Here is a 27,174-nt window from a genome sequence, read left to right as displayed (position 1 = left end):
AGGGGCAAAAGGCCCCCTTTAGCCTTGTGCCCTAAAAATACTTAGTTAGATAGTCACTGATCAGGTATTAGTAGCATTACATGCTATCAACAGTGATCATTCCCTAACATCAGGACACTTTTTGCCATCTTGTCAGAGACCTGATATGTTTTCTCATATACATTGAATTTCTTTGCATTTCAAGTTACATGTATATGTTGTTGCCTTAGTTACTGTTACTATAAGAATGAGAATTATGTTATATATTATCAATAACATCACCAAAATGAATGAAACGATACTTTAAATGTTCCTAATTTGCTGTCATTTATCTTTGGCTCAGAAATACAAGACATGATTTGACAAATTACACATTTTGCAAACCACAGATGACCAGTTGTTGCAAGATTCAATGGGGTCCTCTTAGCTTAAGTTTGGTGCACCTTTTAAAGACTTTCTTTTTTGTGCTATAAATTCAGTCGCCTGTGGTTCCAGTTTATTTCGACTAACTGTATGTAGATTATCTGTGCCCTTTATACCGTATACAACAAACACGACACAGATCCGGTTTACAGTAAACGCACTTTGTTCTTAAGGAGGACTTCCTCAACTGTCTCACTAACATTTGTGTACAGCAGAATAACATTCTTAACCCCGAACACTTGAACAAAGACCATAACTGACGTTTAAATCTCATTGTTAATGTTGAATAGACAGAGTCTGTGTGAACAGGTAATTTTATTACAGTATATTAAAGGCAGTGCAAACCAGATATATATAAGTTCACACAAGCGATGACTGAATACTTCAGTAACATGACATACAGGTACATCTTATCAGATCACAAGATCAGCTGCATCAAAAGCAACTCTGGCATAACTCAGTAGCTTACACACAAGCAATGAAACAGAGACTACAGCCCTCTCTATCACCCCCTCTTAAGCACCATCATTTAAGAATAACTCATCAAATGCAAGCACATTTAAGCACTCATACAGGACAGAAATGACCAGAGGACAAGTACAGCCATGATGTGATCGTTTTAGCAGGGAAGAAAAGATGCTGGAGGAATGCCAGAACTGGAATGCCACTGAAGTTGAGCTTAAGTGATACGTTGGAATCTTGATTTTACGAATGAAATGCTTACCAACATGTAACTGAGCATGAGCTTTAAAATGAATGTGTAACAATGTGGACACTCTCTCAAAAGCTGCTGCATCTAAAGCCTTAAAGGCCAAATAAAGTGAAATATGAACACACACAAGTGGGGTAGGAATGAAAATCTATAAGATTTCATTAATTAGAACGTGCCAAGCAGGGGAGAACTTCTTAGAGAAGAGAATCGATTAAGCTCTAGGTTAGTGCTAGTTCGGGAGAAAGCAGTAGGAGGGCAGACTTTCAGAAGAGGATTTCAGTTGGCGAAGGTCTGTCTGACAGCAGCGACAATACACTTGGTACTGATGCCAAACATGTCCAGCAGCTCCTGGGGTTTGCCACTCTGGGGCACACGGTTAACAGCCAGTCGATGGACGACGATACCTGGCTCTTCTCCCACTGCTGCCAGCACAGCCTCTCCCAGACCACCTGTGCAGAACAAGAAGACACTGCTAAATAATGGCAGAAGAGATATGACTCAGTTTACAGTCCGACATCTACAAAAGGGGTAAATCTGTCATAGATGGGGCCACTTAGTTTATCAATTATCAATCACAGAAGCGGACTTTGCATGTGCTCCAATGCATTATCCGTCTCCCACCCTGCACATCTGCACATGCAAGAGTTAGATGCCTTGTGGGCTACAACATGGAGAAAAGGCGATCTAAAACGTAGTAGTATTTCTCTCTTAGGCTGTTTTTAAACCTAGTTTGTTTGCCAAATTCTGCACCAGAGTTTGGGTTTTTGTGAGACTGTAGCTTCCAGTTGGCTTGGCTGGTAAACAATGTTCTTTGATCAGTCAGAATTCGGTGGGAACTTAAATGTTACCTTCACGTTTGCCTTCATTAGTGGCAAAAAAAGAACCTTTCTTTTGCAAGTATAACATATAGAGCCATCCCTCACAAATCGTCTTAATATGTATAATTCTACCCATTAAAAAATGGAGACACTTAACATCCACATCAGGGGTGTCCAATCTTACCTGTAAAGGGCCAGTGTGGTTTACATTCAATGAAGACTGAGACCAACTGATTAAACAAGCAGAATCAGATGAGTGCCTGCTTGTTCAAACTTGCAGCCACACTGGCCCTTTATGGAGCAGACTGGACACCCCTGATCTACATCACTATCAATATTTTTGCTTCTTTAAGACAGATCAGGTTAATGTTGTGTCAGTTTGAACTTAAATGAGCACTTATCAAAAATGTGTTCCGCATTTGTGTGATAACAGCAGGCAACCAATATCAAAGCATTTGATTATCAGCACCTCATGCTGCAAGAATGATACAATGTCTGTAGAGTCAACAGACAGATTATAGTGTCAGTAGAGCACTGCCATGCACTGAAGGCATGCTCAGATATTAAATTCCCTCATTTGGTGTGGACTAACATAAAAATGTGCCCCCCACCAGCAACAATCTGAACCAAAGTTTGACTGGAAGGGAGCAGAAAGCCATGTCTTAGGGTGGACCATGGTTCATTTGTATACTGTGGACATGAGCTCCAGTGAAGTGTTCACACCTCAAAACTGATCAAACTAAAACGTTTGATTTGTCCACACTAAACAAGGTAGGTGTGAAAAGACCACCTCATTTTAATTCAATGTTTGTGACCAAAGCTTTTTCACCACCTGTGTTGGAAATGGAAACTGTAAAGCATTACTCAGACAGGATTAGTTCTCCATGGGCAGGTGGGGTAATGCAAGTTTAGCAAATGTCGTCCATAGTTTTTACGACCAACATGCACAGAACAAGAAATCCGAGTATAAAAGACAGATTGGAGTAGCGACTTGATTTACACACTGCCTTTACCTCAGAAAAGCGTGGAAAACATTTAATTTAGCTGTTATTCCATTTACCCTAACCATTTGTATCACTGCCTTAAGTGAATATGCCATGTTATCAGCAAGGTAATTAGCTTGGGAATTCACAGCTTACAGACATCGGCGCATAAAATCAGACTTTTTTCTGTAATTTTTACATCTTAATGTTTGGAGTTGGACACTTGAGGAGGGCAGCACCTATCAGCTTGAGTTTAGCCACAGAACACAAGTAAATGCTTCTTCAAATGCCTCCATACTTAAACTCCTTTTCCACAGAATATCACATTTTACAGACATGTCTATTTGCACAAAATTAAGACAGCTTGGGGTTAACTTCTACCGCTTGTTTTAAAAAAGGTAAAAGGCAATGGAATCTTTTCTAACGCAGGAGCACACAGTCCGTAAAAACAACTGACATGCCACATTCGGACTGGACAAACAATCACTGATGAACACTTAAAATTTACAATTTACACACCAAAACTAATCCCGTCTGAATGCAGTTTCAGACATACTGAATACTGAATCTTAAATCTGTCAAATGTTTTGAAATTGAGATAGCACAAAGCCTATACCAGGTATTGATAGTCAAAAATGCTGGATTGGATAATAGAGAGAAAAAGAATATCTTATCCAATCCTGTAAGCAATCAACTTTGAAATATGGCATAATCATAGTATGATGTGATGTTAGCTGTGTATCAGAGTTTTGAGCATGATGGCCTACTTTTAGATCCTCAGTGAAATGCTTACATTAAAAATAGCTCATTTTAAAGCTTAGTATCTCTTAAATAAAAAAGGTACTCAACTTGAATATTGGTATCTAAAGAAAGGCTGCATCATCTGCATCATCATCTCTAGAGTTAAATATTTAAAGTCATTCATGGAAAAATACTGACTTAAGAGTTGATCGTTTCCAAATTGTTCATAATCAAACCAGCCACAACCACAGAATTCAAACTGCCGCACTTAAAACATCTTTCTGACACAAACATGCAGTCAAACAGCCAAGCTCCTAGCTCTGAAACAGAACCCCTTTACCTTCTTTGTAGTGGTCCTCCACTGTGATTACTCTGCCTCCAGTGGCACGAGCACTGGCAACAATAGTGGCAGCATCCAGGGGCTTAATAGTGAAAGGATCAATCACACGGATGTTCACACCTGAGAAAAACAAACAATTTAGTTTCTGGAACTTTTAAATAGGACTGCATGCCATAATGGAAATTATTATTTTGCATTTGATACACAGGCATTTGATTTTGATGTGCTGCAAGCGCACGTTTCCTGTTTGGTCAGTAGAGGGCACACTAACCTTCTTTGGCCAGTTGCTCGTGTGCAGAGAGGGCCTCATGTAGCGTAACTCCAGCTCCAATCACAGTCACTTGATCTTTGTCAGACTGACGCACCACCTACAGGACAGAGAGTGAACCAACACTGAGGTGCATTAAACAAACAGTATCTGGAGATTCACAATCTCATAGCAGGAGCCTCTGTGTGCATACTGCATACTCCAAGCACATTTAACACTCAGCTGTAACATGACCAGAAGTTCTCTCTTGTTTAAGTGATGTGGCTACTACTAGAAGATGCAACTTACACTTGCCGTAGACTTGATCATGAAATTTTAGCTGAAAATTAAATCCTATATAAATAATGGTGATGAACAGATGATACTTGTTAGCTTCCAACTAACGACAGACACAGCTTAAGCTCAGCTAAACTTCTTTTTCTAAGACCCATGTCGTCTTTTAATTACATACATTTGCCTCAATACTACAGATGAAAAATAATTCACTTTTTTTTTGTTTGTAAACTATACTAAATAAGTGTGGTCAACTTTGCGATGAGCTCAATTATATGTGATCAGGCAAATAACTGAACTGAAAGCTTGTCTTTAAATATAACTGGAGCCTGACCATCAGAGATGCCTGTACGTGAAACAGAAGAGCAGGTGAAAGTTTAAAAGCTGGTCAAGAGGGTGTGCTTGTTCGAGAGGAGAATGGTAGATACAATCACAAGTAATGTATGCAAACTGGAAAGGAAAAATGCAGTTTTGGTTAACATGTGTCCTTTAATTTAGTTGACAACATAGCCTAGTGCTCAAACCAGACTTACCTTGGCCTTGCCGACTTCAAATTTCTCGCCTGACTCATAGATGGTTGCTGTGTCTGGCCGGCTGGTCCGGATGAAACAAATACCCTGAAAAAAAGGGCATAATATTATTGAACCCCATCAGTGGCAAACAGCCAATTGTGCATCTGGCATTCTGCCATTCTAAAGAACTGAAATCGGTCTAAAAAATAAACTCTCATACTATCTGTATGTGGTGATGAAGCATGTAACTATTCTAACCCTACTACACTTGCACACAATCCACAAGGACTAGTATTCGATTAAATGTAATAAGTGCGCAACAACTACTATTTAAATCAGAAAAATGCGTAGTTCGCACCTTTGTATTGGCTGCCAACTCCACAGCTCTCTCAGTGGACACACCATCACTGGGGTAGAAGACCGTGCATGTTGGGATAGCACGGAACATTGCAAGGTCCTCCAAAGCCATCTGAGAGGGGCCATCCTCACCTGAGCAAAAGAGAAAGATTGATTATGCACAAAAAAACTAAAAACTTAATGTGAAAAGTATTGAGGCCTAAAAAAGGCAAACAAAAACTTCAAAGCATCCACTCACAAATTAACAGTCTTACCGATAGAGACCCCACAGTGGGAGCCTACAAGGTTGACATTAGACTGAGAAATGGCTGCCATGCGGATCTGGTCATAGGCACGGGACAAGAAGGCAGCAAATGTGCTGGCAAATGGGACAGTGCGGTCACGGGTGGCACAACCAATCGCCACGCTCACCTATGTAAGCACAGGAAGAAAAAATAAATAAATAAAAATGTGACCGGTGATTTAAATCACAATCATTAAACACAAATCACTACAGCATATTAAATCAAAAACTTCAGGGACCTCCAACACTTGTGTACATAACTTTTTCTGTAATTAGATTTTAAATAGTTCAATCAGATCATACTTTTACTCAGAAGCAGCTGTTGTGTGCATGTTTGAGTGAATGGGAAAGATTATCATCCAGAGCATTTGTGTGAAGTCATGTCCTATTGAGCAAGCACTTGTGAGCGATAAGCAGTAAGGAGAGACTTGGCCAATGAATGAACAGTGAGAGATTACAGAGCTGGAGCTGATTACAGTTCAATGCAGTGAGGTCAGACTCCTTTAGTGCACGGTCAGTATTAATAAACCTCCCTCCACACCCTTAGATCATACTGTCCCACAAACATTTTAGATTCACTTTCGCTGAACTTTTACACCTACTGATATAAGGGGTGGGATATCTTTAATCAACATTTCACATACGGCGCTGTACTAAATCTAATGAAATGGGACTAATAATGCTCTCTTTAATGAAACATGCAGATATCAGTGTTAAGCATCAACTATCTAACTATATCCACGAAACACTCAAAAGCATACTGTGACGATTCATCATCGCACAAAAAATATTTTCCTATTGCCCAGCCCTTCTGAAAACGGATGGCAAGCATTTTCACAAGTTGTTAACAAAAGACAGAGAAGGCTCTGGTTAAGCTCACACATACCATGTTCTGCTCAGCAATGAAGCACTCAATATAGCGATCAGGATGAGCTTTCCTGAAGATGTCAGAGAAGGTGGAGTTTTTAGTATCTCCATCCAGTGCCACAATACGCTGGCTGGCATCACCCATCTTCTTTAGGGCCACACCGTAGGCTTTTCTAGTAGAGATCTGCACAAGAAACACTGGTTTTAGATGAACATCTAAAGAAATGATCTATTTCTTAAAAAAGTGACTAAGCCTAGAGTTTAAGGTGTCGCACTATGTATATCTCAAAAATAAGAACATCTTATTGTGAATGAACTATTAAAAGTGTTCTCATCTCTTGATCACCTTGTCACCAATCTTGTATTCTGGAGCACAGAGCAGCTGGATGGGCTTGGGGTCTACAGGAGCTGCATCCTCGTTGGGCAGCTCAGCCTGGAGAGGTTTATTGGGAGCCTGAATCTGAGCCTGGAGTTCAGCGAGCAGTGCATCCACACGGTCCTTAGGGATGGGCTTGCCATGCCAGTTATCCTGATCCTCAATTCCTGAAGCCAGAAGTACATGGCAAATTTTAGCAAGCATGATAAATTTGCTTAAGTATTCCAGGGAAGATATTAGCATCCATCACAACTACATGCACTAATAAGAACATTAGGAGAGTTTACATAGTAATATGTTTACTCTGATTTACATACTGACCCACCTTTGAGACCTTTGCCCTTGAAGGTTTTGGCAACAATGGCAGTGGGCTTCCCTTTGAAGCGCTCTGCATGCCAGAGAGCCTTGCAAAGCTCCTCCACATCATGGCCATCCACCACGTAAGTGTTCCACCTAAAGAGACATGGGTATGCATTACATGTGCTATAAAACATTCTCCATGTGGTCAGGACAGGAGAGAAACCTTGGTGTTGGAATTAAAATCAGGAAGTGACGGAAACCACAGAGAAGGAACAGGCAAAAAGAGAAAAGGAAAGGAAACTGTTTGTTGCACTCACCCAAAAGCCTTGCAGCGTTCCTGGAAGGCAGTTGTATCATGTTTCAGCGGGGCAGCCTCACTCTGACCCAGACGGTTCACATCCAGGATTGCCACCAGGTTGTCCAAACCATAGTGGGAAGCAAAAGCCATGGCCTCCCACACAGCCCCCTCAGAGCACTCACCATCTCCCAGCAGGCAGTACACACGGTAGCTAAGCAACAAGTAGGGGTTCAATAAATAAATTAAAGTAAAACAATTACATTGAACTGACAGCAAAGACAAAACTACTCCTCTATGGCCAGATCACAATGTGAAGACCAGTCGCTGTACCTGGACTTGTCAAAGTGCTTTCCTGTGTAGGCCATTCCACATGCAGCTCCAAGACCCTGACCCAGCGATCCGGTGGCAACATCAACAAAAGCTAATTTCTGGAGACAGAAAGAACAGAAAATCAGGGAAGGCAATGCTTTAACTGGAGAACAAACAACAGAACAGCGCACTGCAATATATAGCGATGCCCCAGTGCATGACAGTGCTGCTGTAATTACTCTATTTAAAAAAAAAAAATCCATTACAAATTAAACTCAAACTGTAAGGGAATTATACTACTTATTACTTCCAGGAAAAACTCTCACCAACTCTCACCACTCATTACTTTACTTGTAGTTTACTCTTAAACACTCCTGCACAGGGTGTATAAGAGAAAACCCAGTAGTTGTTTCACTTAATTTGGAAAGAAATAGGCAATCACAGTAACCATCACTTAAAAAACCTGCCCGTATCCCTGCTATCGAACAAGACGCATTTAATTATGCTTGATTAAAACTACGAATGGCTGATGCTGATTAAAAACCTAGAAAATAGTCAGCAAACTCTTAAAAAAAAAGAGTTGCCACAATTTTTCTTCTTTAATTAAAAAATGTTAAGCTATTCCTGAACAAAAACCTAGTGTAGACTGTTAAGGTGAAGCACTCTTCTAAAGCACAGAGATCTTCATACATCATTTTTGTGTCAGCTTGATTAGACTTTTCAACAGATTACTTGCATAGTTTGAAGCAATTATAAGATAACTTTACACTGCTCATATTTATGATCAGAGTCACATGGCCAGCTGTTACAGGAAGTACATGGAAGTAAATTATGTACAAGCACCAGCATGGATAATCTATAAAGAAGAAATTTATGATTTAAAAGCTTTGAGCATAACTAATAGCCGTGTCTTCAAAAATATGAGTAATGGAAGTATTTAGACAGTAAGTAATGATTAAAAGAATTTAAACTGTGGTGTGTTACAGAAAAGTAATCAGATTACTGCAACATGTTACTTTGTCCAGTATTAACCCCGAACGTCCCGGCCCAAAACTGATGACAAATCACTGCTGCACGGCAATCCATCATATATACTGACCATGTTCACTCTTAATATTTGTATGATAATAAACACAATAATATATTGAAACTTTACTCACAGGTGTAGGATGGCCCTCAAGGTCGCAGTCAATCTTGCGCAAGTTAAGCAGGTCAGCCTCCTTCACGTAGCCAGCCTCTGTCCAGGCTGCATAGAGGATGGGAGCAGCATGGCCCTGAGATGAAGGAGATTAAGTTAGACACGTTTAAATAGTACATACAAATTGCAAAAGCAGTTCAAATACTTCAGGAGGGCATTTTACACGGACCAAAATACAACCACCTCAAACTCTTTATTAAAAAAAATAGTAAAATAAAAAAGTCTTACTGACCACAACAGCAGTCTAAGGCCTACCTTGGACATGACAAAGCGGTCATTGCAGGCATTGCGGGGGTCACCAGCTTTGTACCGCATAGTGTGGAAGAACAGTACCGACATGAGCTCGGCAGCACTGCAGCAGGAGGTGGGGTGCCTAAACAGGGGAGGACACTACAGTCAGCAATCAGCCAATCAACCATTAACTATGAGCTCAAACATTGCCACACGTTAGACATCAAACGCATGCAGTTATCACCCTAATTTCTAATTTCAACATACTGTGAAATACAGGGCACTCGAGAGTGTCTGTGTACGGCTCTCCTGTTTTCCTTTTGGGACTTTGTGTGTGAAGTTAGGGGTTATGACGTTTAGTTATGTAGTATTTTTTGTGCATGTACAACTGACCTAAATATTAGCTTATTGTGATGAAGGAGGGTGATTTCTAAGAGGAAACATTAATTGTCTGAGGGACTACGAAGGTTTCTGTTTTAAGTATAACTGAGACCTGAATAATTCAGTCCTGCAGAAAAGGCCAAAGTGCATGTGTGAGAGACAGAGGGGGCAAGGCTACTGTCCTCTACAGGCCCTTTAGACAGTACAAAAACAAAGCCCCAGTCTTTTAACTGAACTGAACTGTTAGTCAAAACACAAATTTGAGTAATAAATAAACTATCGTACGCAACAAATGGTAAATTTCACCAACTCAAAGGGATGGTTCGGCAATAAGAATTTTTTTTTCCTTACCTAAAAATGTCAGACACTTTTTTGGTGCTGGACCTACGAGGCTAATATAATATGTCCACTTCCATGCTTTTTTAGCTACATTAGCCTTGTAGCTCCACCAAATCCCGCCTTGGTTGATCAACTATGTTTGGGGGAATAACTGAGCTAATGTTATTTTCATTGTACCACTGCTTTAAAATTCTATTCCCAAAACATATGTGGACATTGCACAACCGTCTGTTTGCAGGTTGCATAAGACGCCGAAAGGAAGCCGCAAGATTTCTAAGGTCAGATCAGTTTGGAAACCAACCATGCAACTTGTCAGTGATCACATAACCAAATCCAAGGTTATTGCGCAAGTAGCCATCCGCACAATACATGCATTCATGTTATTTTGTAACACATTCAGTATTTAAAACTATACATCATCTCACTGATGAATTACCATCCGGGGTTCTACAGGCCTTTATTACGCTGAAAAGCAAAAGGAAATGAAGTGAGCAAAGATGAGCAAAAGGAAATCCTAAATGAAAAGAAAACTGCTGAGCCATGTAAGTCAAGCTCCATTATTCTTTTCAGGTACCTAAAGGTATGAATCAGGTTACAGTATGCTTACGTCACACAGACAGGAGTTACTGGCTGTTACAATAAAAAGAATGAGGAAACAAAATCAAAGAAGGAAGTGTCTTCACTGTAAGTGATGAGTTTACAGATCATTACAACAAGCTAGAACTTATTTATGGTTCCTTTGATGAACAAGGCAGCATTACTGTTGCCCAGCTTTACTAAGTTATCTTTTGAGACACTGCTGTGAAATGACAGATCCATGTTTTCTACAGCAATTTAAATCGAACCTATACGAATTTTATACAAGCAGCTTTAATAGGGGAACTCCATATACATGATTAAATGGTTGAGATGTAACAGTCATTCAGAGTGGTTAGTGTGAAATGCTCTGTCCTAGAGAAACTTACTGAGCAAGAAATGTTCAGTGGTGGTGATGGGAACCAGACGTCTGAAACGTTTAACTGCCTCTGAAAGATTTCCCACATAGTTATTACATGAAGTGATTAAGTATATGCTGCCTGATGTCTAGGACATTGTTTTATGACAGATTTGTGAAGAAGTTTTGGATTTGAATGTATTTATCCCTTTATCCCTCCACCATGAATGTATTTTAATCCATTCATGGTGGAGGGATAAAAGAAAGAAAGAAAAACAAAACAAAACAAAAAAAAAAGTCCTCCAAAGAAATCTTTTTTTCAGATTTATTTCACTATCAACATAATATATTAAAAAGATTCACTGGTGGTTTTGGATAGTTAATAATATGGCTATATTTGTGTTGTAGACACGGCAGCACCACTGTAAAGAAATCAGAGCCAGCAAGTTTCTCTACAGTGAACCACTTCACACCAAACCATTATTCTGTTTACATCTCAAGGACTGATTTTTTCACAATTTTCAAAATTATTGGATTCAATATAATTTACTATTATATGCCTATACTAGAACAGCAGTGACTGCAAGGGATTTCTGGGATAGTTTCTCAAGAGTCCTAATAGTGCTGCAGATAAAATGACGTACTTTAATGACGCAATAAATCAGATACAGACGACCCCACATGCATCTCCCCCGATAAGCACTTCATAATTAACTTGACCATAACAATAGCTAAATTTTATACACATAAAATCTGCCTGGAAAAATACCTTCATACATGATCTTTGCATGTACAGATCTATATAATGACATCTACAGTAGTGAATTTGCGCCAGGAGCAAAATAAGTGTTGTTGTGTTAAAGCTTTTCAGTTTTATTTGAATCCCAATGGTATTTTTTTTATTCTGGTATGTGAATGTTGGTGTTATGTTTCCTTATGCATGTTATTTCTGTTCATGTATATATGCTTCTCTGCATTAAATAAGAAAAAATAATAATAAAAAGTTGAAAAAATGCCCTACAACTCCGACTGTGCCAAGGGGACCACGAGACCACCAACCCACCTGCACGTGATAGCATTTAGTGAAAACTGCGTAACGGCGAGTTAGCACGAATAAACCGGGCATGTCTACGCGAAAGCAGTTAACAAGCATATAAACAATGACCGACAGTGACCGGTTATTTTACCATTTACTCCAACTGGTCCTCTTTAAGTGCCTTAGCTGGCTACGTGAGGCGCGACGCACGTCTTGCACATCTAGTCAAGTTAGCTTGCTAATAATAGAGGGTAAGCCAATTTTCTCCTTCACCTCACCACATGGGAGGGCCATGACAGACTAATGATGCGAACTAGCTTACTACAACTACCTGTTACCGGAATCTGTAACCTGAACTGGATACAGGTGGGTTAACTAACTAGTGAAGCGACCAGAAACAGCTCCACTGAATGAATGACAACCAAACGTGAACACATGCTGCACGCTGCACGACCTCGTAGCTAAGAGCTAACTGGCTAACCAGAACTCACGCATTATGGTAACCAATACGTGCAAAACATTTATGCAAATAAAGTCGGTTTGTGTACCTGTCACCTCGTCGAACCCTAAACGTTCTTAGACCGAATAAAAATGGCTAATATATTAGCTAGAAAGCTACCTAACTGCAAAAAAACTTACCCGGAATTTGATGCGCATGTTGCCTTGATGGAGTGAATCCTTAGCTTGTTGGCGGCGTCTTTCAGGCCCTGGAGAGTTTTCTCGTCGGGTTTGTGGTAGCTTTCCATGTTCACTGGTGTTTGTTGGAATAAAAGCCTTACACGACTTGTGTTCTTGTGAGTGAAATGTAAATTTAGCGCTCTTGCCTCGGTGAGACAGGGTGAGGGGGCCTGGCAACGTGGTTGTGCAGCCGCTTTAAACGGGGCTGAATACAGACTCCTCCTACTGCCCATTTCTCATTGGCCGCGACTACCATAGGAAGACATCATGTCTGGCATTCACGAAGCAGTCGCGAGTTGGAGGCCTGATCTCAGATCAGATTCCTCCGGTTTTGTGACAGTCAAGAAAGACAGACAAAAAACGATTCTAGATCAGCAGAGGTGGTGCGGGAATTCAGGCCCTGGGACGGCTGCTCTGGGGTTGCCAGATTGCATTAAGTTCATCCCCTTTACGGAAATCTGTCATAAATATCTGTATAATAATATAATAACTATTAACAGTTATTATAATAATAACCGATATTTAATACGATGGATATGCATTAACGTAAGTTTTAGTCCCAAGGTGGAAACTCCCTGCATAGCTGATTTGGAGAATGACGATGGGTATTTTTGAATTTACAGGAAAGCTGTTAAAGTGCAAATAGGCGAATGCGGGTGAAGAAACAGTGTTAGACCTTTGTAGACTGAATATATGGTATGATTTTTCATCAAACTTTCCCCGCCCCTTTAAAAGGGAGCGCAATGAGGACAGTATGACTCAATCAGGAAGTGGCAGTTTTTGCCCTCTCATTCTTACACAGCAGAAAAGCAGCAGGGCGTGATTTTTTTCCAGACTGAGGCTCCATACAATATTAAACAAACAAACAAACAGCTTCTTATTGGCTTCTCTTCCTATTTATATCCTTTCATAGCAAGAAAATGCCAAAAAAAAGACACAAGGTTTTGTTTGTATATATATATATATATATATATATATATATATATATATATATACACACACATATATATCGCTGCTGTCGAAATAAAACCTTACATAATTGGCATAATTTGAAAATGCCTGATGCACTTAAGACTGTGTATAAATTCATGATGTTCTACCAAAAGAAATGGCACAAAATTACTTGGAAAAAAGTCTAGTTCCATCGACTTACATTAAAAGAATGTTTTTTTTCTCCTGTAAAGTTACTGTTTTGTCAGTAATGCAGAAGGTTTAATAAGTCATTTGTGACACAAAGGCTTATTTCATCATTCTTCTGACGTTTCTGATTATTAGTCATGAAAAGTGGCTGTGGTACCTCAAAAACTATAGTCATGCTGATCCTCAGATACAGTGCATGTGTCTTGGTCTGCTTATTGATATTTCTCATTAAGAAACTGTTATTGTACATTTTTGGTACTTTAATAAGAGATGTAATAATACTATACTTTCCCAACTAGGAGCTCATTTCATTTTCAGATGAAAACCTGAAATCCTCCTAAAAATGAAGGATAACATACAACAAATTGAAATGAATGAATGGAATCAAACTGTCTACTGACAAAGAATGATGGAATTAATTTATTTAGGCACAGTGAAGCATACACACCTTAGTTAGGTGCTACGGCCAACAATGTCCTTAACAGAAATGCAGACAAATGAATGTAACTCTGTTCCCTATTGTCACATTTAATGGTCCTCTTGTTCTGGGGAGTCTTGAAATTCCTAAAATGACGACACATTGAAAGAATGATTTGACTTAACTCTCATACACGCATCTTTATAATGTATAGTGCTCTATATCAATATAAAATGATACAAGCAATTTATTATTATGTAACTCTATTACATCCTAGTCATCATTACAGCAGTGATGAACACTGTTACTCATAAAGTTACTTATATTTTGATTTACATTTTAGCAGAACAGTACAACTATGATCATTCATAAGACATATATCTATCAATGCAGTAGAAAGGTTTATACCCTGAATCTTTCCTGAGCTTCGGACCTCTCCTCAGAGGAGACAGACTCTTTGTCTAGTCTTTCAAGAAATGGGAGTTGTGCAAGCACAAAGAGCCGATAATCCTCTGTCTCTGAGAGAGGGTTCTCTGCCAACACCAGGGCCCGCAGTGTGTGCATAACTCCCATTAGGCTTTGCAGTGCCTGCTGGGACGATACCAAGTTGCCCCTTCAAGGAGAGTGAGCAAAACAGAGAAAATGAGGAGTGAGAGAGACAGATGGACAGAGAGAGAAAGGGGGCGTTTAGAAAATACAAGCATTTGAAGATTTCCCTTTTTTTAAATAATGCAGGTTCTGTGTTACTGTTTCTCATACATAGAGACATAACTGTTCAAGTATCATCAGCTGGTCTGAGCAAAAATCTTTGCTATATAGTTTAATTCTCTGGTTGTGTACATTGAAGTATTTGTCATGTACCTGACATTAAGGTACTGCAGAGATTTCATACTGGGACTGATTCCATCAAGTGTCTCTAGCTGGTTGTCTCTGAGGTGAAGAATTGTTAAGCGCTCCAGTTTCTCCAGACCTTCTAACCGTTTTATTTTATTCTGGGCCTAGACAGTGAGGGTGAAAGGTTAAGTTATAGTTCAACTTTTGATCTTGTTAATACATATTCACCAAATGTCACAAATGGCCAGCATACCAGATAAAGACGACGCAAGTTGGGGAGGTAAATTCCATCTGTAGTTTCTAAGCGGTTCCCTCGCAGCTCCAGAGTCACCAGATTGGTCAGTCTGTGATATTCAAGACCGAAAACCCTCTGAATGCCATTACCTGAAAGCCCAGAGAGTGTAGAGTCCAGAGACATTATGAGCTGAGTACATTGTTTGGAAACGTTTAATCAACTTCAAAACAAAATCAGACGTATGAATCATCCAGAGGTGTCACTAACCAATTAGATTAAGGGTTTCAAGGGAAGGCCCACCAAGCCCTTCCATATCACACAGACGATTGACCGCCAGGCTGAGCCATTGCAGGTATGTGAACTGATCCAGCGGCTGACCTTTAAACCTTTGAAGCCGATTGCTATCACCCTTTAGCCAAAGGAGCTGTGTTAAGGCAGCCAGTGGAGAAAGGTCCGTCAGGTAATTGGAGGAGATGTCCAAGAAACGCAGATGGACAAGGGAGCTCAGCAAGACAATATCAGACAGGTGCCTCATTAAGACAGTGATGAAGAAAACAAATGTTAAAAGAAAGTTTGCATGTTCATCTCTAAAACACAACTAAACATCTATTCTATATAAACATGTATATCTATATCTATCTATCTATCTATATATATATATATATATCTAGATATATATATATATATACACATATATATATATACGCATATATATATATATACATATATATATATATATATATATAGATAGATAGAGAGAGAGAGAGAGAGAGAGAAAGAGATACTGATCAGCCATAACATTAATTGTACATTCATTGTCTATTTTATCAGCTCCACGTATCATATATGTGCATGTTGTGGTACTTTGTACAGCCCATCACTTGCTCTGCTTACTTTGTTATTCTCTGTTCTTTAATGGCCAGGACCCCCAGCAGTATCGCTGCGGGACTGAGAATAGTCCACCAACCCAACAGCATCCTGTGACCACTGATGGAGGACTAGAGGATGACTAACACAAACGGTGCATCAATGGATCAGCTACTTTCTCTGACTTGACATCTACAAGGTGAACAAGGTATGAGTGTCTAACAGAGTGGACAGTGAGTGGACACAGTGTTTAATAACTTCAGCAGCACTGCTGTGTCTCATCCACTTGTACCAGAACAACACACACTAACACCACGTCAGTGTCACTGCAGTGCTGAGAATGATCCACCACTCAAATAATACCTGCTCTGTGGTGGTCTTGTGGGGGCCCTGACCATTGAAGAACAGGGTAAGTAAGTGGAGGGGGGATTTAATGTTATGGCTGTAAAAATGTATAATATTCACATTCCACTCAACCCCACTCACTCTCCAAGAAAAGCTACCTTTCTTTTAGATCAAGTTTGACAAACGCATGAGCAAGTCCATTTCCTGTGCGGCACAGTAAAGACAGGCCTTGGACTATTATGTCCTGTGTCAAAGGACAAGTCTCGATCTGGAACCAGAGAAAAAAAAACAAGACTAAGCTGAGTTAAGGAGTCACGTACGCTTATGTCCTCTCGGTTTGAAAAATAATAAGGCAAGTTTAGTATCTACAGTAACTCACTTTAAAGGAATTAATTTCAACCAACTGAACCAAATTATGTATCAGTACCATTTCTAGTCCTGTCTTTTTAACCCTTGTGTGGTGTTGTGGTGTTTTTGTTACTCAGTGGTCTGGTGGACCCACCACATTATTATTTTTTTTTTCAATCTATACAGCCATAAAAATACCAGATGTTTAAAATATCACAAGTGTCCATCGTAGGATTTTCCTTTAGCAGCTGTATCCAATCAGCAGCCTGTCCATGTTGTCCACCCTCACACACACACACACACACACACACACACACTAACAGCAGGCCATGTAGGAGAAGAACAGAGTGAAGGACACAGCACCTCCACACAACACCACATGTGTATAAATGTATAGGGGGGGACAGTGTGAAGACACTGAATATGTGTTATTTTATATGCTCTTCACAGAAAATGAGCAAGGGCCAAGGAATTTTGAAATAGTAATAAATTGCATCATTTTTTCTTTTTTGGTAAACACTGAAAATTGAAAAACACCACAGAAGGGTTAACTGTCCTAAATGAATGATTAATAACCACCATTATGCAACTTTAACGTTACCTGATCCTGTTCAGACGTTTCCTCTTCTTGAATATCTTCGCTCTGCCCTTCTCCCTCTGAATCCCCATGGAACACCTCATCTTCATCAACATCTGACATTTTTCAGTTGGCTTTACTGAGTGACCAGTCAGCTAACTTACCTGTTCAAAATGTTAAAAGCTATAGCCGGACAGACGAGTTAGCTAGCTAAATAGCCAGCCTAGTTTCCATAAGCAAGTGGTAACCTAACTAACCGTTACAGCTGGCTATTAGTAAACTAAATTAACGTTACTCCATGCTTACCTCAAGTTAATGAGAAGTGCTTCATATAATGAGAATTAAGACCTAACAACAAATAAATTGAACACAGATTGTGTAAATGCTGGCGTTTTAGCCATTGGCTAACCATTCATAATGTTGTTTATAGTCGTTACCACAGTAACAGACGGTCTCGAGACCCGAGAAAGGCCGAAGCAACGCACCGCGCGCCCCATTCAAAAGCGATCCTGCCTACTCCCTACTCCCTACTCCCTACTCCATACTACATACGCCCTACTCCCTACTCCCTACTCCCTACGCCCTTCATAGTGAGAAGTCGTAAGGAAGCAAGCAGGGTTAGAAACCAACTGCCATTCACTTCTGTAGACTTCAGCTACATTTCTCAAACTCAAACTTAGGTAAACAGTTATTGTTATCAAAGCGACCCCAGTATATTACACCATTTACAAGTTACAGTAAATTTAGCATGGCTGTTATATCAGAGTTTCAGTTAATATCATGATTTAATTTTACATGATCTTAGCTGATTCTGTAGAAGGGTCATTCTACAGAAACGTCCATTTTTGTGTCCCTAGCGTTTACAGGTATGTTACACTTGAAAAACATGTTAGGGTTACAATTTATTTATGTTTTAAAATGAAACAATACGTTATTTTAACAATTACACCTTCTTGATCTGTCAATTTAGCAATATTGGTTTTTAAGTCAGTTATGTAGAATTCCAATCACCACAGAACTGCTCATCCTCACAGTCATGCGTAAAGGGTGAGCGCCATATTTTGAGGTAAAAAAACATGTTTTTCTGCTATTTTCACTGCAATATTATATACATGACTATAAAATATATGATTTAATTGGCATAAAGACAAGAAATGCTAAGTAAATATTCTAAAATATATAATGTGGTCCCCAGGAGTCGTGTCACTGGTGTTACTATGTAACAAAAAATCTCTTATTTTGAAATAAAAATCAAACTGATGACATCACTTGACTTCCTTTTACCTATTTTCTGGGGATCTATAAAGAAAAGCACATGGTGAGTCCACTGTGTCTTTTCAGTGATCAGAAATTTTCTCATTTAGCTCATGATTTCATATGAAGCTTTTAGTTGAGGTCACTGGTGTGACCGACTTTATTATTAGGTAATTGTGAAAAAATAGAACACAAATGGAGTAAATGACATATTTTAGTGGAAATTCCACGACTGACATGTGGTTTGATGCTCTGTAGTAGCCATTTTTGTATAATGCGTTTTTCATTAAAAATGTCACTGTAGTTACTGTCTCTGGTGTTACCTTTCTGATGTGTAACAACAATGACGATCAGTAACACCAGTGACTCCTATGGATAGACAAAAAAGTGGACGTTTCTGTAGAATGACCCAGAAGTGATTTAGAAATGTAGACATCACACATGATCAGACATTAAATGAATGACAGTTTTCTCAATACGATGTGCGTGGACATCATTTAAGGCCACTAAACAAGCTTCTTCCACGCCTTTACGACCACAGTGATTAATAGCACAAGGGCAATTCCACAGACATTTCTCAGCAGGAAGTCACCTGTATATTGTTTTATGATGACTGATGGATGACAACTTAGAAAGAAAAGGTGTGTTAGGAAATTATGGATGAAACTAAATGTTGTAGATGGGTTGATCTGCAAAGAGTTGGCCAGCCATAATCTAGAACAGGTTCTCAGTTCTGGCCCTGGAGTACCACTGCCCTGCATGATGTAGTGTTAGTTGCATCAGGTGTATCTGGAACAACGTGAAGGGCAGTGAAGTTCTCCAGCACCAGGACCAAGAACATCAAACTCCCATTGGTGTGTTGTATAGTAAACAACTATGTTCCTATTGTAGTGTGTGATGCTGCGGCTTACTGGAATTTAATCACCATTCACATTTAATGGTAGGCCTCATCAATGATTGGCTGATGTAAACCTACTCACTATATATATATATATATATATATATATATATATATATATATATATATATATATATATATATATATATATATATATATATTAACAAAACAGATTAGATGTGGAGGCTGTTCGGTCAAGACCATCATAATTAGGCCTATGACCACCAAGATTCAATATGCAAATAAAGTGTGATCAAAATGCTGACTGCTGTTATAAAACAGTAACAGGAATCTTATGTATAGAAGACAGTTAAGTCCAGTCTACTCATCATCTGTAAACACTCTTATAGGTAAAGAGGCATTTATGTCCTAATAAAACACAGGCATGATTATCAGCACATCTCTGGAGCATATTTATTCAGTTTATTCATAATGTAGAAACAAAGAAAATAGCAAGAATAACTCAAACAATTAAAAAAAATGAAATAATCATTAAATATTACATATAACCTCACTGCAAGCTCAAAAAATAAATAAATGGTAATGATAGTCACATAACAATGAACTAACATGAAGCAGTTGTTGAGTGTTTTCAAAATAATAATGTAACATTTTTTTAAAGCTACATTTTCTCCCCTAAATGATAAAAAAGAGAAAACAGACATGGGGATGATGAAGTATGTAAACAATGAACATTGTGCATTCACTCTTGGCCAACATAGTCAGTTAAACTGTAGATTAATAATAGGACTGAATGATTTGGAGAAAATATATAATTGCGACTCTTCTGACCAATATTGTGATATTAATGTGATTATTCTCTATAAATTTGGCTCCAGGCATTTTTACCCAAAGATGAACAGCACATTTAAGTTTTTTGAGACTTAAACACTGAATGTAGTGTATCAAACTCTGTGTTTTTAGGTTAAACTTCCCAACTAAAAACGTAAGACAACACCAAATAATGTTATCAATATAAAGATAAACAGACATTCAGCCCTAATTAATAAAATATATTTTATACACTAATAAAACTTTGGGCCAAATGTGAAATTCAACCTGCGTTGTCATTTCTTTACCAAAAACTTTCATTAACCGACAGCAATTCTCGTCAAGTCTTACTGTCAGTCAAATGGGGGAAATAAACAAACATCTCTCTCTTTCCTCTCCCATCCTCTACATTTTAATAACAATTGGCAAAAAGATGCACGCATAAATGAGAAGTACATTCTGGAAAGATATAACATTTTCCATAACCTATAAAGTAAGCTTACCTTCAAAGCAAAACAGTCTAAAAATTCAAGTATGATGATCCACAGAGGATCCTAAGATGTAAAATATAATTCAATAGTCCTACAAAACCTCTTAATACTCAATGTTAAACATCGCAAACCCTGAGAATACTGACGTCAAGAGAAACATCTCTGAACTAAACTACAGAAGCTGTTACTGCATATAAAAGTCATTTTTCTTGACTATGCCACAGTAAAATAAGCCAGTAGTAGAACTGTACTGTCACATGACACAGAATCTACTTTGATACTTTACGTTAAGCTCATCTCAACTGATGGTTCAGTTATTAACAGTTTTGGAAACTTCAGGTACAAATCTTAAATAGAAGGTGACTGTACAGCGGAATTTAAGATAAAGGATAATATTTCAAAATTTGTCAGGCATGAACCAAATAACAGAAGAGACTTACTAACTCCTTCCTTTGCATTACTTGTAGAAGTCTCTTCCCTCAATATTCCACCCTTCCACAGTTATAACAGATCAGAACTGGGAAATACGACCATATCGTTATCGTGACAAGCTATTGTGGGTTTCTTCAGTACTTAAAGAACACAGACAGACTGTATGTTTCATTACAAAAAGATTTAGATGAGGTTTCCAAGTGGAGTAGCTAAGTAATGTTTTACACTGTTGTTAGAAGATGGCAAGCTTCGATTCTGACAATGTCAAAAGTCCACGAGAACATACAGTCATATGCAAAAGTTTGGGGTGCCCACTAGTTACATTCCATGTTTCGTTGATTTTCTAAGTGAAAATAAATTATCATATCCTCCACAGAGAACACACTGTTTATTTGCTGATTTTTTTTATTGTGGCAAAAGTTGTGGCACATTTTACATTTTATTTTTCCAAAAGTTAAACCCAGCAAATAAACAAAGTGTGCACTAGAAATTGTTCACTGTAAAAGATATGTTAACTTATTTTCACCTAGAACATCAACAAAACATATACATTGACAAAGGGTGTGCAAACAATACAGTAACTGGTCCTGTATAATTGGATGTAATACAGTGCAGCATAGAAAATGTTGAATAATAATAATAAAAAAACTGTAATTGTAATCCAACGGTAATCCAAATAGTCAAATCTTGGAAAAATCTAAGGACATGTAATATGATATATATTGTTATTATTAAATATAAGGATATGTATTATTACATGAAAATATTGAAGTGTCATGATATGATATTTTTGCCATACTGTTCACCCTTATAATGGATATTTTTATTACGGAAACATTCTCCTTCCTCCTGCCTAACCTCCTCTCTAGCCACTAGATTGTAACATAAGGTCTTTTTGGCTTACAGTGTTCCTACAGTGTAACTTCTGTATAGGCAAGAGTTTAAACCTCAGTGCTTCAGTCAGTGGTGCTGATAATCTGAAGTGGTTATGAACACACACCCAACTTCTTCAGGAGATCCAGTGTGATACAGAACTCTTATAATAATATGCTCATAATAGGATGAATCGAGGTTTAGTGCAAGAGACTGCATATTCAAGTTGATCTTTTAAGATCGCGGATGTGATCAAATGACCACAAACATAATTCTTCAAACTTTTTTCCACCTCTTTCCTGGTGTATAAATAAAACATAAAAATACACAAAGTCAGATTAGCTTAATCCCTGCTGAAGGTTCCTCTCATAGTTCTCCATGCATATGCGGATGCGCTGAGTGAAGTAGGTGGGATCTGAAATGGCTCTGAGAAGGTCATTCTGTATCAGACACAGATCATACAGTTCTGAAGTGGAGGCTGTACGTGTCTGTGAGCCTTCTGGATCCAAAAATACCTGCAGAAATTGATTGTAAGCATAGTTGTTTCATTGACATAAGAATAGAGAGTATTTACTGAGGCAGTGACAGAGCCTCATCACGTACCTTAGGATGCACAATTGTGTCCTCATCATTTTGGCGGATGTTGTCATCGATGAAGATGTGCTGGACTGTGGAATCAAAAGGATCAATCCACAGTGGTTTTCCTCCCAAAATGGAGTATGTGTTCCGTGCCCACCTAGTGTAAAATAAGTTCATCATGACCAGCCCCTTCTTAGTAAGCCTTGCATTTACACTTGTAATTTCAAGAAGCACTCCAGATAAGAAATAAAATGTAACCAAAATAGTCTTTAGAATGAGACTTTCCAGTTTGAAGACTAAGTAAACCACCTTCTGATGTTGTATCTTGAAGATGGGAGGATTTTTTAAAAACTACAAGAACTTTGGGGCGGATACTTGAGGGCAGGCTGTTTGAAATGTTTGGCCAAGGAAGAAGGCCAGATGGCTAACAATTTGGGAGCTGAATATCGCATCTGTATTTACTAGCCTTTATATCAAAGGATTTCTTTATTGTATTTGTGAAATGCATGCTGGGTGTTGTAGTGAGAAACCATTGATCAACAAAACCCCTAAAAGGATAGAAAGTCATGAATTTAGACCAGAATGCCTCTTTAACTGGAGGGCCAGTCTGTTTGACGTGTCACCGCATGATATATAAGATATATGTTACAGTGTTTTCTGAACCAATTAGCATTACATATACCTAAACCATCACAGAACAGTGTCTGTCTCAAATTGACTTGTCTATATAGTTTGTAACACTGTATGACATATTGCATATAATGTATAAAAATTGGCAAAACTATATAGCACAAATAAAACAAACATCATGAAGCCTAAATTCAGTTCAACGTGGTTTAAAGCAAGTGAGGTAATTTAAGCACGCAGTTCGGGCCGTGTTTTCATCACTTGTTTGCTACATTAGCCTCATATCTCCAGGGCAAATCTAAAGCAAACTGGTTACCAAATGTGTTTTGGCTGGTTGACCAGATTTGGGGTACGGAGAAAACTGTGTAAATGTGATTTTTTTTCACTGAACTATTCCATAAAAACAGAACAACTATAACCAGGATGCTTCTCAGTACCTCTTGGATTGGATTCTTACCAGTCAAAGTGGTCCTGGAAGCCACCCAGCCCCTGTGAAGAGCTCATGTACTGATACAGACTCCGCTCCCCCTCCCGCGAGGACACACGCTCCTCTCCTCGAGTCAGAACTGCACCCTTAGTGCTGCACCTGATCCGGCCTGCTGTTGCATTCACACTCAACTGCAAGTGGAGAAATCCTTCTTGAATATCACTTTCAAATGGAAAGGTTATTTCTTTGAATGGCTACTTTCAGCTCCGTAAAAAACTAAGTAGAGAATGCTTCACATAGGTGTTACAAATACAACTGAATATTCACACGACTTCACCCACCCTGGTGTACTGTCTCGAATAACAAAAAAAGCACAGATAAGAGAGTAAACAGAACATAAGCAAACAAACCAAAAAAAGCATAATAAATGCAGAGAAAATTTAATACACAACTATTAACAGTGTTGCATTCAATGGCAAACAAAGACCCACCTTTAGTGCTGGGAGGTCAGGAAAGAGTGGATGGGTTCCTTGCTCAAGGGCTCGCTTAACGACCATCAAAACACGGGGCAGGTCAGTGCCAAAGGTGCGAAATATGATGGAAAATTCCAGCCCCTGTGACGCCAGGTCCTGCAGCAGTTGAAAGAAGGAGGGAAGAATCCAGTGGTATAGCTTACCATCTTCTCCTCTCACACACAGCTCCTTGTCTGGCTGCAGGTGGGAAGGCCACTGCAGGAGTTCCAGATGCTCCTCAAAGACCTTTCGGAAACGTTTGCCCGGCCCGACTGTGGTGAAGCTTGCTACTCTACCAAAGTGGGAGTAGTAAGTAGCAGCACCCTCACAGGGTGGAAGAAGAGATGGAGTCTCACACCTCCACTCCCACTTTCCTACAAAGAAAACAGTGATGTGGTGTCTAGGAAGAATAGTCCAACCCTGGTGCAGTTACTAGTGTAAAAGTCAGAGAACACCTTCATTTCTTTCTTTTCCAGTCAAAATGGCCATTAAGTACAAGTTCTTCAGGATTAGATATAAGATAATTCACTTGCATAAGAGAAGTTTCCAAAACTGGAGTTCAAAAAATGATTCAAAGATACAGAGAAAATGGAAATCAGAAAAACAGAACAAGAGAGCTCTACTCTTTCTTAAGGTGACCAGTCCAGGGTGTATCCTGCCTTCTGCCCAATGACTGCTGGGATAGGTTCCAGCTCTCCCCGTGATCCAGAAGGGCAAGCAGTTTAGAAAGTGTGTGTGTGTGAAAAGACAACTCAACGCTATGTGTCTGAAAGAATGTGGAGCTGTCAAGATTTTCCAGTTTAAAAACCAGGTAAACCCCTTTCTGATGTTGTACCTTGAGGACAGGAGAAAATTTTAAAAACTACAAGAAAATTGTTTGGCCAAGGCAGAAGGAAACCAGACTGCTATTAGTTAGGAAGCTGAATATCACATCTGTATTTATGAGCCTCTATATCAATGGATTTCTTTATTGTATTTGTGCAGCGCATGCTGGGTGTTGTGGTCAGAGGTCATTGATGGACGAAAACAGAAAAAGAATAAAAAGTCATAAATTCTGTCAAACAAGTCTAAAGGGTGCAATATTACATAACATGACAAATAACTGAATGGTAGTTTTAGGCCAGAATGCTCATTTAACTGGAGGGTCATACTGACATCTGTCACCGCATTATATACAATATATTAATACAGTGCGTTTTCTAAACCAATTAGCATTACACCTGCCTAAAACATCACAGAACAGAGTCAATTTGTCTCAATATAATTTGTAACACTGTATGACACACTGCGATGCATAAAAATTAACAAAGCTATGTAGGATAGGTAAAACCAGTAGCAAACAAACATCATGAAGTCATGGGTCTGAAAGGATGTGTAGCTGTCAAGATGCCATTCTTGAGATAAAGGAAATATAAAAGAAGAACAAAAACTTAACTAGAACACCAAAACTGGACACCTGATATGTAGGTTAAGGTGTTACGGACTAAAGAGTCTAAATTTGTATTTAGGGTGCATGTAACCAACTTTTAAGACCGAACTTTGGAGGTGTGGAAAAATATCCCTGCAGATTTCTTTGAAACTGAAAATAAGTCTCTGAAAAGAATGAAAGCTGTCAAAGGCAAAAGATGGTCACACTACATGCTCAAAAAAATAACATTAAATTAAGTTGTTGAGGCATCCTGATACTAAAAACTGAACAACTTGTACCTCCTGGCCATTTTGACAGTAAATGAAAGTACCGAAGGCTTGTCTCTGATTTTGCGCAGTACTACACTAAACCAGATAAATTCATACAATGCAAAAAGTTATAAACAAGATTCTTCCATTAATCTAAGATCTACACAGTGCCATGCTGCTCTCTAAAGCAGGACCCTGGCAGTCAAGACTTTCTAAACCTTACCTTTTGCCATCCGTCCCCAGGTCACAGTGGACAGAAAATACTCAAGAGCAGCAACTGTTCCTTGTTTAGTAACAGCATCGGACACAAGGATGGTGTTGTTGAGATCAAAGTGAAGCACTACCTTTTTCTTCTTGACTGACAGTAACCTTGGAACCGAGGGAGCTGGACTTGTAGCAGTGTCAGAGTTTGCTCCACATCCATTGACTTCGTTATTACTGCTCTCTGGTGTTTCATAAGAATCCTCTGAGTCAGACATGATGTTAAGAGCAAGCTCGGCTGGTCCCTTTGCCCCCTGACGGTGATCCCGATCCAGCTAAGCTAAATGAACCTGAGTTACGAGACTGTCACGAGTTTTATTGTCAACAAGTCAGCAAGTTTACAGTGTCCACAAACAGATGTCCCAAAATCCTTCCCATGGCTTAGCAAACTCTGCTCAAGGCAGCCAGCAAGTCTTTCAGTAAAGGAGGACAGTAAATCGTTTGTTCATCCTAGTTCTGAAACTAACAGAGGACTCGACCAAACGACTGGACATTCTCGTCGTGGTGAACCGGCTAATATTAGCTGCCACACTGCAGCAAGAAAACTAAGTTAGCCAACTCGCCAGCTAAGGCAGTAAAAACATAAACAACGCCTTATATAAACATGAGGCCACCTGATAACAGCACACTCACATCTCTGTCCTCTTAACCGCTGTGATGAGCTCCACAGTTAGCGGGTCTATTAAGTGTTTATTTCTCAACAAACTTGAATGAACCTCAGCCGGCTTTAGCAGCGACGGTACATGAGTAACTTCCCCATTCCTGTCAGACGCAGTCGGGGAAACTAGTAGCGCTTACTGTGCTGAGCGCCCCCTACAGGTGGGCGTTAACACCTCTAACGCATTCAAAATCGGCCTGCCATTTAGTTTAGGACACGCACTTTGAGAGCACTTCTGAATTACCTCCCTCTCTCCACACTCTTTATCCATTTTATCAGCTTCAATTACCATATAGGTGCAGTCTGTAGGACTA

General features: G+C 39.1%; 3 protein-coding genes across 4 annotated transcripts; all 3 read right to left on the bottom strand.

Annotated features, from left to right (window-relative positions):
- Positions 1-698: 698 nt before the first annotated feature.
- tktb (transketolase b) lies at positions 699-12,831 on the bottom strand. The gene is made up of 14 exons (XM_036590803.1): positions 12,598-12,831; positions 9,293-9,410; positions 9,000-9,113; positions 7,861-7,958; positions 7,550-7,741; positions 7,258-7,385; positions 6,903-7,099; positions 6,576-6,740; positions 5,661-5,817; positions 5,408-5,538; positions 5,071-5,154; positions 4,268-4,364; positions 3,997-4,116; positions 699-1,563 (listed from the first exon to the last, which is right to left on the bottom strand). The coding sequence occupies exons 1-14, from the start codon at positions 12,702-12,704 to the stop codon at positions 1,391-1,393; spliced, it is 1,881 nt and encodes a 626-aa protein (XP_036446696.1). The 5' UTR covers positions 12,705-12,831; the 3' UTR covers positions 699-1,390.
- Positions 12,832-14,183: 1,352 nt separating this feature from the next.
- On the bottom strand, positions 14,184-17,870 carry lrrc23 (leucine rich repeat containing 23). 2 transcript variants are annotated; one of them, XM_036591845.1, is made up of 8 exons: positions 17,707-17,870; positions 17,425-17,583; positions 16,634-16,743; positions 15,531-15,793; positions 15,282-15,412; positions 15,056-15,192; positions 14,603-14,807; positions 14,184-14,340 (listed from the first exon to the last, which is right to left on the bottom strand). In XM_036591845.1, the coding sequence occupies exons 2-8, from the start codon at positions 17,521-17,523 to the stop codon at positions 14,305-14,307; spliced, it is 981 nt and encodes a 326-aa protein (XP_036447738.1). In that variant the 5' UTR covers positions 17,524-17,583; positions 17,707-17,870; the 3' UTR covers positions 14,184-14,304. The 2 variants fall into 2 exon arrangements, with proteins under 2 accessions (XP_036447738.1, XP_036447739.1); XM_036591846.1 differs by having other exon boundaries at positions 17,425-17,564.
- Positions 17,871-20,069: 2,199 nt separating this feature from the next.
- si:dkey-32e6.3 lies at positions 20,070-26,638 on the bottom strand. The gene is made up of 5 exons (XM_036592495.1): positions 26,165-26,638; positions 24,244-24,638; positions 23,783-23,943; positions 22,723-22,855; positions 20,070-22,634 (listed from the first exon to the last, which is right to left on the bottom strand). Exons 1-5 carry the CDS (start codon positions 26,418-26,420, stop codon positions 22,458-22,460), a joined length of 1,122 nt encoding a protein of 373 aa, XP_036448388.1. The 5' UTR covers positions 26,421-26,638; the 3' UTR covers positions 20,070-22,457.
- Positions 26,639-27,174: the final 536 nt, after the last annotated feature.

The sequence above is a fragment of the Colossoma macropomum genome, unplaced genomic scaffold, assembly GCF_904425465.1.
Source record: "Colossoma macropomum unplaced genomic scaffold, Colossoma_macropomum, whole genome shotgun sequence".
Taxonomy (NCBI): domain Eukaryota; kingdom Metazoa; phylum Chordata; class Actinopteri; order Characiformes; family Serrasalmidae; genus Colossoma; species Colossoma macropomum.
The sequence above is the reverse complement of the archived record's forward strand: the minus strand, read 5'-3'. Positions and strand labels throughout refer to the sequence as shown.